The sequence below is a fragment of the Sus scrofa genome, chromosome 6 (genome assembly GCF_054392235.1).
Source record: "Sus scrofa isolate SSC_HxYL_T2T_F1_AM1 chromosome 6, Sscrofa_HxYL_maternal_Yorkshire_Landrace_v2.0, whole genome shotgun sequence".
NCBI classification, from domain to species: Eukaryota; Metazoa; Chordata; class Mammalia; order Artiodactyla; family Suidae; genus Sus; species Sus scrofa.
This window is the reverse complement of record NC_139388.1, coordinates 28,742,233-28,756,049: the sequence shown is the minus strand read 5'-3', so window position 1 is coordinate 28,756,049 and position 13,817 is coordinate 28,742,233. Positions and strand designations below refer to the sequence as shown.

At 43.9% G+C, this 13,817-nt stretch overlaps 2 protein-coding genes across 3 annotated transcripts in view; both read left to right on the top strand.

The window, feature by feature from the left end:
• The window catches only part of TK2 (thymidine kinase 2), a 1,024,677-nt gene that overhangs the window by 910,171 nt on the left and 100,689 nt on the right, over positions 1-13,817 (top strand). The window lies entirely within an intron of this gene.
• CMTM4 (CKLF like MARVEL transmembrane domain containing 4) overlaps positions 1-13,817 on the top strand; it is a 71,212-nt gene that overhangs the window by 49,903 nt on the left and 7,492 nt on the right. For both annotated transcript variants that reach the window (XR_014805798.1, XM_021094005.2), the window contains exon 2: positions 9,025-9,201. Coding sequence is in view for 1 of the 2 variants with exons in the window: in XM_021094005.2 (XP_020949664.1) it covers positions 9,025-9,201 (177 nt within the window). In the remaining variant the exon portion in view is untranslated. The remainder of the gene's footprint in view (positions 1-9,024; positions 9,202-13,817) is intronic.

Sequence of the window (13,817 nt, the reverse complement as noted above, 5' to 3'; positions counted from 1 at the left end):
AGCAGGATCTCATTGCTTATCCAATCTAATGCAATAGTTTGCATCTGCAAATACCAAACTCCCACTCCCTCCCCCTTGGCAACCACAAGTCTGTTCTCCATGTCCATGAGTTTGTTTCTTTTCTGTAGATAGGTTCATTTGTGCCATATATTAGATTCCATACTTTATAAGTGATATCATTATAATATTGGTCTTTCTCTTTCTGAGTTCACTTAGTATGAAACTCTCTAGTTCCAACCATGTTGCTGCAAATGGTCATTTTAAAAATAAAAACACACTCATGATAGAAATTTTGGAAAATATTAGAAGCCAAAATTTTATCTTTAAATTTAACTTTATTTATTTTATTTTTTATTTTTTGCTTTTTAGGGTTGTACTTGCAGCATAAGGAGGTTCCCAGGCTAGGAGTCGAATTGGAGCTACAGCTGCTGGCCTACTACACCACAGCTCACAGCTAACACCAGATCTTTAACCCACTGAGCGAGGCCAGGGATCAAACCTGCAGCCTCATGGTTCCTAGTCAGATTCATTTCTGATGCACCACGACGGGAACTCAGAAGCCTAAATTTTTTTTTTTTTGTCTTTTTGAGAAGCCTACATTTAAAAAAAAAATCTATCCACAATCCTACCACATAGCTGGATCCCTGAAATTCCAAATATTTTATGCTTTTTTTGTTTTGAAAGAAATTAAATAACATAATCAATATCTTTACCTTGACAGTCTGTTAAGAATTGATCTGTAAAACCATTTGGATCTGGTGTCTTTAAGAGTAAATGGGATGGTTAACATATTCATCCTGTAAAAATTTGCAGTTTTGTGCTAAATGCTCAGGACGTGTTATGCAGATTTAACATTATATCGGTGTTAGCATGAGCTGGATTATGCTGTAGTAACTAACAAAACTAAAATCTCAGTGGTTTAACACAAAGATGCTTTCCTTCTCCCCAAAGGTCCATGCTCTTCTCAGGTCATGGGGAAGCTGGCAGCCCAGCAGCCTTACTCACAAGCCATCCCCACCAGGAGGCCACCCCGCACCAGGAACGTTGCCGGCTGCCTGGTGGTGGAAGAGAGAGAGGGAGGGAGCTTGGTGAAATTTTTCAGACTTCCCGAGGTCCCTGCCAGAAGTAACAGATAGCTCATCCACTCACCTTTCACTGCCCAAACTCAGAAGCAGAGCCAGATTTCGAGAGGCTTGAGACACATACGATTTTGGAAGCTCACTTTAAGGAAAAAGATAAAATTAAGAACAGGGAGTTCCCGTTGTGGCGCAGTGGTTAACAAATCCGACTAGGAACCATGAGGTTGCGGGTTCAATCCCTGCCCTTGCTCAGTGGGTTAAGGATCTGGCGTTGCCGTGAGCTGTGGTGTAGGTTGCAGACGCGGCTCGGATCCTGCGCTGCTGTGGCTCTGGCGTAGGCCGGAGACCACAGTTCCGATTCGACCCCTAGCCTGGGAACCTCCATATGCCGCGGGATCAGCCCAAGAAATAGCAAAAAGAAAAAAAAAAAAAAAGAAAAGAAAAAGCTAAAAAACAAAACAAAACAAAAACCCATAAAACTAGCTACCACAGTATTTAGAGTGAGAAACTTGTGAAATTGTGAATTTTAAAAATGTTTTCTTTCTTTTTTTTTGTTTTTGGCCTCCACTAAAAAGGGCAATATTTGAATTTTTTTTTTTTGTTTTTTTGACATTTCTAGGGCCGCTCCCTAGGCATATGGGGGTTCCCAGGCTAGGGGTCTAATCAGAGCTGTAGCTGCCGGCCTACGCCACAGCTCACGGCAACAGCGAATCCTTAACCCTCTGAGCAAGGCCAGGGATCGAACCCACAGTCTCATGGATCCTAGTCAGATTTGTTAACCACTGAGCCACGACGGGAACTCCGTGATATTTGAATTTTATTATGATCTGAAACGTAGGGGTATGCCAGAACAATTCAGGTTTTAGCTTGCCACTACATTGTATCGAGTGAGTGATATCCTTATACAATCAGTAGGCTCTTATGCTATACATATCAGCTTATTGATGAGCATTCATAGGAGGTTGTCACTGGAACATTTGTCTTTTTTAGGCTGTTCAATGCATCAGAGGCAACTTTTGTGTGCCATTTTATTTGGAACGCTCAGACTTTGTCAGTTCAAGATTTGTCAGAGACACTGTGATGCAGTCTGACATGCTGGGATGCATAAATTAGAATAATTTTGCACACATATGTACTTGCTCTTTATAGAACTGCTATAGGTTTCTGACCTATGAACCCTGGAGTTCTGAGAAATTTTATTTCATGTGATTCCCACCAAAAAGGGAGGAAATATATGGTGTGTTTATAAATGCATTCTCTGTGTTATGGGATGTATTCCTGGTAGGGTACTACTTCCATTTGGGCACTGATGAAAACAGAATTGTCCGCTTACTGTTTTAGGCATTGGATAATCTGAAGCATTCTCCTTTTAAAGAGTTCTAGCTTCTGGTACCATATGTTTCAAATCCTGTTTCTTCTTTCCCACCCACGCCCTTCCAGTTTGGCACTGTAGGACACATTTATCTTTTGAATTTTAGGGCCTGTTTCTCCATCCTCATGTCAGGTCAGAGCATATCTGGAGGCCATTCCTATAGTGGGAAGGCTATAGTAGTTTTATGTGGAAGCGGCAGCTAAACCCAGACTCTGCATCTTTCTCACTCATGTTCCAATTAGCTAAATCTCCAAAATGTCCATTGTTGTTCCTGGCAAATGGAGTTGTGATAGATGGGAGGTTAGAGCATAAGCTTCATCATTTTGAGAATAAATTTGCCCCAGGAAACTCAACGCAAATCTCTAAGCCTACAGTGTTCCTGGAAGGAGGAGAACAGGTTGAGAGATAATTTTTTTTTTGGTCTTTTTATGGCTGCACTTGTGGCATATGGAAGTTTCCAGGCTAGGGGTCGATTCAGAGCTCAAGCTGCTGGCCTCTACCACAGCCACAGCAACGCCAGATCCGAGCCATGTCTGTGACCTACGCCACAGCTCACAGCAACACTGGATCCTTAACCCACTATGCCAGGAATTGAACCCACATCCTCATGGATGCTAGTCGGATTCTTAATCCTCTGAGCCACAACGGGAACTCCAGAACAGGCTGTCTTTTGAACACAGCCCTCCAGAAGGGTCCTGACAGTTTACACTCTTACCAGTAACCTGGGTTTTATGAATTTAAAAAAAGCTTTACGGCAACTTAATCAGCCTGCCGTTCCCTAACCCCCCTGCTTTTTGATGTTGCCAGTCACCATTAGCCACAGTTGTGGAATACTGACAGCCTTTTAACATCAGTTATCAACTGTGAAAATATTTACTCATGGTCAGTGGGTAGGTGCTACATGGAAAGGGCTCTTGGCAAGGGCGCCCTCGTGATCTCCCCGTTACCACTACAGTAGCTGTTCCTTATTTACATCTTTTTGAACATCTGTGTACAATCTTACATGTGACATTTGTGTACTTCAAAACTGTTGAATTATTTTTGACTCTTTGGTTGCTTTGAAGTTGATGGCTTTCAGTATAACTTTGAGTTCTTATTTTCTTCTTACTGGCCAAGAGGTAGGTTTTACTTCAGCAATGGTTGTTAGGGGTCACTGTGCTAGAGGAAATTTGACATTTGCTGTTCTAAAGGACAGGCAAAAAAAAAGTATACTGCTTATTAGAACTTAGGGTCAATTAATCCATGCCAAAGAGGGCAAGAATATACAGTGGAGAAAAGAGTCTCTTCAGTAAGTGCTGCTGGGAAAATCGAATGGCTCCGTGTAAAAGAAGGCAAGTAGAACATCCTTTCACACAATAGCAGAAAGAAACTAAAAATGGATTAAAGGCCTAAATAGAAGGCTAGAAACTGTACAACTCCTGGAAGAAAACATAGGTGGAACACTCTTTGACATAAATCGTAGCCCAGTTTTTTTTGGATCTGTCTTTCAAAGCACATGAAATAGAATATAAGCAAATGGAACCTAATTGGACTTAAAAGCTTGCACAGCAAAGGAAACCATCTACAAAATGAAAAGAGAGCCTACTGAATAGGAGAAAATATTTGCAAATGATATGACCAATATCCAAATATATAAACAGCTCATACACCCCAACATCAAAAAACCAAACCAGCCTGATTTTAAAAAATGAGCAGAAGACCTGAATAGACCTTTTTCCAAAGAAGACATACAGGCACATGAAAAGATGCTCAACATCAATAATCATCAGAAATGCAAATTAAACCACAGTGAGATCACCCCACACCTGTCAGGATGGCTGTCATCAAAAAGAATGCAAATAACAAGTGCTGGCAAAGATGTGGAAGAAAGGGAAAAATAGTTCACTGTTGGTGGGAATGTAAATTGGTATAGGCACTGTGGAAAACAGTATATGGAGGTTTCTCAAAAAACTAAAGCTAGAACTACCATATGACCCAGCAGTTCCACTCCGGGGTATATAACTGAAAAAAACAACTAAAACACTAATTTGGAAAGATACCTGCACCCCAGTATTCATGGCAACATTATTTATAATTGCTAAGATACAGAAGCAACCTGAGTGCCCTTTGAAAGATGAATGGATAGAAAATGTGTGGTGTGTATACACAGACACCCAGACACAGGAATACTACTCAACCATTAAAAAGAATGAATTTTGCCATATGTCACAACATGGATGGACTTGGAGGGTACTACGCTAAGTAAGTCAGAGAAAGACAAGTACTCTGTGATAACATTTAAATGTGGAATCTAAAAGGTAAACTAGTGAATATAAAAAAAGACAGTATGGTGTTCCTGTCATGGCTCAGTGGTTAACAAATCCAACTAGGAACCATGAGGTTGCGGGTTTGATCCCTGGCCCCGCTCAGTGGGTTAAGGATTTGCTGTGAGCTGTGGTGTAGGTTGCAGACGTGGCTCAGATCCGTGTTGCTGTGGCTGTGGTGTAGGCTGGCAGCTACAGCTCCCTTTCGACCCCTAGCCTGGGAACCTCCATATGTGGCTGGTGCGGCCCTAGAAACGGCAAAAAAAAAAAAAAAAAAAAGGCACTATGGAGAACAAACTAGTGATTACAAGTGGGGAGAGGGAGTGGAGGAGAGGCAAGAAGAGGTAGGGGATAAATATGTATAAGCTATTACGTGTAAAATAAACTACAAGCATATATTGTAACAACATGGGGAATATAGCCAGTATTGTGTAATAGCTATAAATAGAGTATGACCTTTAAAAATTGTGAGTCACTTTTCTACATCTGAAACATAATATTGTATGTCAGTTGAATCTCAGTTTTTTAAAAAGTGTATTTATTAGAGTATTAGAAACCACCTAAATACCTCTCAGTGGGGGATTGGTTAAATTATTGTATTTATAAAGTTGTATGTATGTGTATTTATGTACCTATATCTCTATTCATGGGGATATTTGTGATACTGTGGTTTATAATAAATGTATATTCAGTCAACATTCCATTTCTGGCACAGAGCTCCCGAAACTTTTGGAATTTCTTAACTGATGAGGTGTTTTTTTTTTTTTTTTTTTTTCATTTTTGTCTACACCACGGCCACAGCAACTCGGAATCCGAGCTGGGTCTGCGACCTACAGCTCACAGCCATGGCAGATCCTTAACTCACCAAGGAGGCCAGGGATGGAACCCACATTCTCATGGGTCTTAGTTGGGTTCATTAACTGCTGAGCCACAAAGGGAACTCCTTTTTTTTTCTCTTTGATGTTCACAGCAGATCCCTTTCAGCCACACCTGAGTTTGTTTTAACGAGATGACTTTTAGAAAGCTCCTTGTGTTGGAGGCTGGTTTCCAAGGGAACCAACCACCAGGTGGTTAGAGGGTTGGAATGTTCAACCCTACTCTGGAAAGGAGAGGGGACTACAGATTAAGCTCTATGAAAACTCTTGAGCAAGAGGATTCATCTTGCAGGTTGGTGAACTAAAACACATTCAGATGGGAGTTCCCATTGTGGCGCAGTGGTTAACAAATCCGATTAGGAACCATGAGGTTGCGGGTTCGATCCCTGCCCTTGCTCAGTGGGTTAACCATCCGGCGTTGCCATGAGCTGTGGTGTAGGTCGCAGACGCAGCTCGGATCCCGCGTTGCTGTGGCTCTGGCGTAGGCCGGCAGCTACATCTCCGATTGGACCCCTAGCCTGGGAACATCCCATATGCCGCGGGAGCGGCCCAAAAAATGGCAAAAAGACAAAAAAAAAATTTTTTTTAAATAAATAAATAAAACACATTCAGGTTCTGGGAGGATGTCACACTCTAAACTCCAAGGGTACAGAAGTTCCTGTGTTTACGACCCTTTTGGACTTTGCCCTGTGTATCTCTTCATCTGGCTCATCAATCATATCCTTTAATAGCCTTTGTAATAAACTGTAACAAACTTTGTCCTAAATCTGGAATCTTCTCAGAGAGGCCTTCCACTGTCACTCTGCTTAAAATTTCAAATGCCCTCACCCTGGTTATATTTCATTCCCCTTCTCTGCTTTGATTTTTCTTTTTCCTTTGTGCTTAACACTGTCCATCATGCTATATTCTTAATTTTTAAAAACTTCTCCTTTATTAGTATATGAGCTAGAGGATAGGGGATTTTCTCTGTTTTGTTCACTGCTGTATTGAATGGCCTCTTAGATTTGCATATTCTTGAAACCATTTTTATTTTAATATTTAAGAATGTAGGTGTTACCTTCCCACACAAATATGGTTGAAGTTACATACCAGAAACATTTGTAACTCATCAGTACAGTGTGTTATTTCTTGCCCAAGATTACTAGATCCAATTACATGGGTTAAAAATAATTTTTTTAGGAGTTTCCCTTATATGAACTGTTTCTTTGTGAATTGATTGCAAGTCAGGCATGTCATTCAGATGGAGAATTAAAATGTCTGGTTCTGTAGAGAATTAGAAGGTGAGCCATTAAGACCCCTGTGTGTAGCGTGTGGACCTAGAAATGTGGAAGGACCACATATTGTTAGGAAAGGCGTGGACAAAGCAGAGCCTCCCTTCCTTTCATGTGGAGACCGACATACTGATCAGGAGTTGTTGGGGTGGGATTGTAGAGGCTCCCCAAGCTCCCATTTGCTGGCTCTGTGCAGATTAGTGTGCTTGGTGCCTTGGGAGTGGAGGGAGATGGCTTTGTGCCTGCCCTCAGAGAGCTCAGGAGGCAGAGAGATGCCTAGTGGCAAGTATGAAAGATGGAATGCAACCATAAGACCAAGCTTTCCTGGGGGAGAGTGGGGCCGGTCACCTCTGTCAGGGAGAGGCACAATCAGGGAGGGCCTGGAGAGGAGGTACAAGTGGGACTCCTATAAGTGCGGAAGAGCCCCCAACAGCCTTTGCCTCCTGTGCTTCCCCCACTTCAGTCATCTAGGGGTCTTGCCCAGAAAGCAGCTTCTGACTCTGGAAGTCTAGGAGAGGCAGAGCTGCTGCATTTCTAACAGGCTCCCTGTGATGCTGATGGACTGGCTCTAAGGACACATCTGGGCCCAGAGACTGCTTGCCTGTGTTTCCTCAACCTTTGAGGTGGGGGCTGACCTGGAAGCTCTGGCACAGGCTTGATAGGTGGTAGGCACTGAGGTGCTCGATTACAGAAGTGGGGTATAGACCTAAAACCCAAGACTGGTCTGGTTTTAGGTATCAAGACCACCTGACTCTTCCTTGATCACAGGGCCTTTAACTCAGCCCCTAGTCCTCCTCTTTCTGAAATCTCCCTTTATTTTATTTTATTTTTTGTCTTCTTAGGGCCTCACCCACGGCATATGTAGGTTCCCAGGCTAGGGGTCCAATCAGAGCTACAGCTGCCAGACTACACCACAGCCACAGCAACACCAGATCCAAGCTGCATCTGTGACCTACACCACAGCTCAAAGCAATGCCGAATCCTTAACCCCCTGAGAGAGGCCAGGGATCAAACCTGCATCCTCATGGATACTAGTTGGATTCTTAACCTGCTGAGCCACAGTGGGAACTCCTCGTAATTTCTATTGATATCTGTTTGTTTTCATATCTCTGATCTCTTGGGTGATATTGCCAGTGTGTTATTTTGGTCCTTTAGAAAGAAACTGATGCTGTTGTTAGATTAAAAAAAAATTTTTTTTTAAAAATAAACTAGCCTCTTTGTGGTCCAATAATAAACTTAAAAAACATAGCTCATTAATTAGGTGACCCTCATTTTCAAGTGGATCTTCTAAATGGGATAAGGGGGAATGATACAGATCCTTCTAAAGCCATCAGTGGTCTCAGCCTGTGTGACCTCAGTTAAACCACCGAGGCAGTTGCAGGTGGTGTGAAATGGACACCACCAGGACTCTGTTCTTTTAATGTTTGATGTCCTTATGGTAGAGACTATGAACGAGAAACGTGGGTTGTCGGCAGTGTCTACTTAGCTGGTGGCAGGGGTAGAACTAAAACATGACAGGCTTGTTCTTTTCTGTTTTCTCACCAGGAGCCACTTGACACCAGTCTGGTGTCCTGGGATGGGGCTTAGTTGTCCACATTAGGAATTTGATCCTTTCATTAAGGCCCCTATACCCGTTCTTATGTAAGAATTGAATCAGGTCACATTTTCCTGACCGTGACACTGCTGTCCCCAGGGGAAAACTCCGTGGCTGTCTGTGGTGGCGGGAGTTGTTTTATATAAGCTCAGTGGGCACGTGTGCCCACAGTTGTGTACGAAATATATCTATACAAGGAGTTCCCGTCATGGCACAGTGGAAATGAATCTGACTAGGGACCATGATGTTTTGGGTTCAATCCCTGGCCTCGCTCAGTGGATTAAGGATCCGGCATTGCTGTGAGCTGTGGTGCAGGTCGCAGACACGACTCGGATCTGGCGTTGCTGTGGCTGTGGTGGAGGCCAGCAGCTGTAGCTCTAATTGGACCCCTAGCCTGGGAACCTCCAGATGCTGCAGGTGCAGCCCTAAAAAGCAAAAAAAAAAAAAAAAAAAAAAAAAAAAATATATATATATATATATACATACATATCTTTCTATCTGTACATGTGTGTTTGCAATTTTCTTCCTAGATTTTGGCCCTGATTGCATTTATCTGCATAGAGACCATCATGGAGTGCTCCCCATGTGAAGGCCTCTACTTTTTTGAGTTTGTGAGCTGCAGTGCGTTTGTGGTGACCGGAGTCTTGCTGATTCTATTCAGTCTCAACCTTCACATGAGGATCCCCCAGATCAACTGGAACTTGACAGTAAGTAGAAGTCACCTCTCTGATTAGGAAAGGATCAGATGCCAGTTTGGTTCCAGTTCATTTTGTTACCTAAATATTCCATTGTAATGTAACTGTGAATGCTGTGTCTATAATGCTGTGTTTCTTTACTGGGTTGAATAAAATGACTACAGAATTAATTGAGCTTTCACCACTGTTCGAAATATGATTGTTTTGACCCCTTTGAAGATGTCATTTCAGGCGTTCCCGTTGTGGCTCAGCAGGTTACAAACCGGAGTAGTATCCACGAGGATGCGGGTTCAGTTGCTAGCCTGGCTCAGTGGGTTAAGGATCTGGTGTTGCTGTGAGCTGTGGTGTAGGCCATAGATACAGCTCAGATCCCGCATTGCCGTGGTGTAGGCCAGCAGCTGCAGCTCTGATTTGACCCTAATCTGGGAACTTCTATATGCCACAGGTGCGGCCCTTAAAAAAAAGGAAGTATTGATTCAGGAAGAACTGAAAATATGAATGACATTGCCATTAACTTGTGACACCTAGGAATTTTATTAAATTCAAAGCAGCTGGAAGGGTTTAGTGGCTTGATCAGAGTCTTAAAGAAGTATGCCCTCTTTTTTCTGTGGTTTGGGGATCTTAACCCTGTTTGACAGCCTTACTCCCCCATCAGCATGGGAAATTCAGGGCTGGTCACTCCGGTGCTCCCTTTGCTGGTCTTGTGTTACTGGTCCTCATCATGCTAAACAAGAAAGGGGACTTAATAGCACTTATTTTCTTGATATTTATTTGCAAATAAACACATGCAGGAGCTCAAGGAGACTCCAGCAGTCAGGGCAGGCTCTATCAGCTTTCTCTCCCGTCTGTGTCTGTGGTGGGGAGGGTGGCCCTGAGACCACCTGCCCTTTGTGCACACTCCTCTCCTGTTGGTCGGTGCTGGCTCTGTGGAGCCCTGTGGAAAGTGTGGCCCAAGTTCAGGAGCCTGGAAGGAGGAGGCCTGGGCTGGTCACCTTCCCTGGCAGGGTCACTCCCATGATGTTCCTGTAGGGGGGCCAAGAGGGGTCAGGATGCTGTATTGTTCATACTCTTTTAGGAGGACCAATAAAAGGAGAGCTGAATCAGACAAGTTGGTGGTTGAAAACTCAGTTGGTTTTGTCCCAGCATTGAAAACTGGGAAAAAAGCTCCAAAACATCAAGACACTGGAGGCATTTTATGAATTTTCATGACAGGTTTTAATTTTTTTTTACTTTATGGTCTTACTCATGGTATGTGGAAGTTCCTGGGCTAGGGATTGAATCTGAGCCACAGTTGTGCCAATACTGGATTCTTTAACCCACTGCACTGAGCTGGGGATTGAACCCGCCCCTCCATGGCCACCTGAGCCAGTGCAGTCAGATTCTTAACCCACTGTGCCACAGTGGGAACTCCTGAGACAGGTTTTAATGTCTCAACTCTTTTTAAGATAAAGTCTGTGTTAATCCATAAAAAATGCATACAGAGTTGTGATCTAAACAGATTAGTATAGTAGATAGTGCAAGAGAAGTTCACGAATCTCCCCCAGCCAAAATGCAGGCTCCGTGGGGGAAAAGGTCATTGGTAACCCAGGACCCCAGTGTTTCTAAAGCCTAGTAAATACTTGTTGAGGAAGGGTTGGGCTGGGCTGGGCTGTGAATGAAACCCTGCTAGAGAACCTATTTGACAAAGAATCAGCTCTTGGGAAGGTTAAGAGCCCGAGGCTTTGAGTCAGGCAGACCTGTCTGCCTTCAGGTCCAAGGTGGCTCTTAGGAGCTGTGTATGACCCTGGGCAGGGCACTTAGAGCCCCACAAGTAGAGGTGATAGTATTTTCCTTACAGAGTTCCTTTAAGAATGAAAAGAGTCATTGTGTACAAAGGCTCCAAATGAGTGAGTGTTGCTGACAATAAAAGAAATAGTAACCTTAGTGGGAGTCAGAGGCCATTGCTGTCTGTCAGCTCTGTCCTCCTCCTATAAACTTCCACCAGCTTTGACTTTACTCCGTTCATTCTGTCTATGTACTTATTCGACAGCCATAAATGTGTTAGAAGATTCCCTGCTTCACACTATTGCATAGTGTATGCAGTTATGGCCTTTATAACTTATAACGGAATATGATCTGTAAAAATGCAGAATCACTATGCATTACACCTAAAACTAATATGATACCGTAAATTAACTATATTCCAATAAAAAAAAGGTCACTCATCACAAATCACCATAGCAACAAAAAAGATGATTTTTTGGCCATACCCATAGCATGTGGGAGTACCTGGGCCAGGGCTTGAACCTGTGCCACTGCAGTGACTGGAGCTGCAACAGCAATGATGCTGGATTCTTAACCTGCTACACCCCAAGAGAACTCCCAGAAAGACTTCATACTTGAGATAGAGAACTAATTCATACTGGCCTTTATCTCCAGAAATATGTATTAGGTAAGGTCTCTTAAATTCTGATTTTTAAAAATTTTAATCATGAAAGATTTTCCAGGGGTTGACAGCCACATTATTTGGGTCATATCCTAGTGCATCCTTTTCACTAGAATACTGACATCCCTCCTTTTCTTTGGATGGTGTTGACTTGGGCAGATGACTAGGTGGTGCTAGGGGCACTTGGGAATACTTTCTGGGAGTTTCTTGGTGGCCTATGGTTAGGAATTTCACATTGTCACTGCTGTGGCTCAGGTTTGATTCCCTGGCTCGGGAATTTCCATGTGCTGCAGGCATGGCCAAAAAAAAAAAAAAAAAAGAGGAAACAATTTCTGTCCTTTGGGGTCCTTTAGAGTAGATGAAGGTGTCTGTTTATCTGCCAAGAGTGAGTTACATGAACTTGAGGAGTTGGTACTTAGCGGTGGGGGCCCAGGTGGTCCATTCTCTGGGAGGAAAGCAAAAGTGAGTCCCAAGGGCTGAGCAGGCCTCAGGTTGTTACAGAGGATTGGCCTTGGATGTGTTGTGTTTCTCTAACAAGGTGTTGGGAGTATTCTTAACTCTTAACAGAGCCAGCTGCTCAGTGTCATAGGGTGTGATTGATAGGGATTTATAAAAATGGGTTATTTCAGGACCTAAGTTGACTCACATATGTATGAAAAGTGGTGAAGGAGGACAGGACAGTGTTTATTTTATGTAATCATAATTTGATGCATGAAAGAGTGTGTCAATGTCAGCATTTGGAAGTTCCCGGGTTAGCGGTCCAATCAGATTTGCAGCTGCAGGCCTACGCCACAGTCACGCCAGATCCAAGCTTCTGTGACCTCCACTGCAGTTTGAAGCAATGCCTGATCCTTAACCCACTGAGCGAGGCCAGGGATCGACTCCACATCCTCATGGATACTAGTCAGGCTTATTACCACTGAGCCACAACAGGAACTTCCTTCTTTGCTTCTTGATCTCTCTTTTCTCAGCTTTTACTGTCAAATACAGCGTATTCAGAAAACTTTGTAAAAGTAAAGGTACAGTTTAGTGAAGAATGATAGACTGCGTAGCCACCACCTGGGTCAGGAAATGGTATAGTGTCAACACCCCTAAAGCCTCCTCTGTGTCCTTCTCAAACACTGGCTGCCCCTTCCCCCTCCCCCACCCACTCCCCAGGCATTAGGTCCTTGGAAATACTCTGGTCAGGATCTCTGTGGACCTCTGCGCTCCTGGATCCTCTAGTTATTCCTGGTCCTTCCCCCTCTGCCAACTGTTTCAGCATTGTCTGCTATGGAACACGCACAGTCCTTCCTGCCAAACTCTATCCTCTTGCCTCTGATGACACCACAATCTCAGTCTTGGCCGTGCCTGTGGCATGAAGAAGTTTCCGGACCAGAGCTTAAACCTGCACCACAGCAGTAACCGGAGCCACGGCAGAGACAACGGCAGGTCCTTAAGCCTTGAGCCACAAGGGAACTCCTGGTATTGCTTCTTAGGGGCCTTTGTGGCCCCTGCTCCTCCCACAGATGTCTCCCAATTTGCAGACCCAGGCCGGGCGCTGTAGTGAGTTGAGAGCCAGCTGGAGTCATCTAGAGGGGCCACTTGCAGAGCCTTGAGGCTTTGGCCGTGACTCATGTGGTATTTTCTGACACCACTTTTGACACCACATATGTGGGGGGGTTTTCTGACACCAGATCTGTATAGTTTTTCCACACTGAGTAATTCTCTAATTCTCCAAGACCAGCTGGGTGTCCAGCAGTTCAGTTCAGTCCTGACACTGACTCCCGGAAGCACAGACCCCACACAGGTCAATGGGCTTAGTCACCTGATACTGCCCACTCTGACACCACCCACAGAGGGGGTCCCAGTGGCCTGCACTTCTGCCTGGCCAATAGCAGACTCAAGAGTTCATGCAAGCCCCTCCTTGAGTTTGATAATTCTCTAGCATGACTTAAAGAACTTGGAAAAGTATTTTATTTACAATTTCTGGGAGTTCCCGTTATGGCTTAGTGGTAATGACCCCGACTAGTATCCATGAGGATACGGTTCCATCCCTGGCCTCGCTCAGTGGGTTAAGGATCCTGCGTTGCCGTGAGCTGTGGTGTAGGTCACAGACAGAGCTCAGAATGTGCATTGCTATGGCTCTGGTGAGTGCCAGTTGGACCCCTAGACTGGGAACTTCCATATGTCACGGGTGCAGCATTAGAAAGGCAAAAAGATC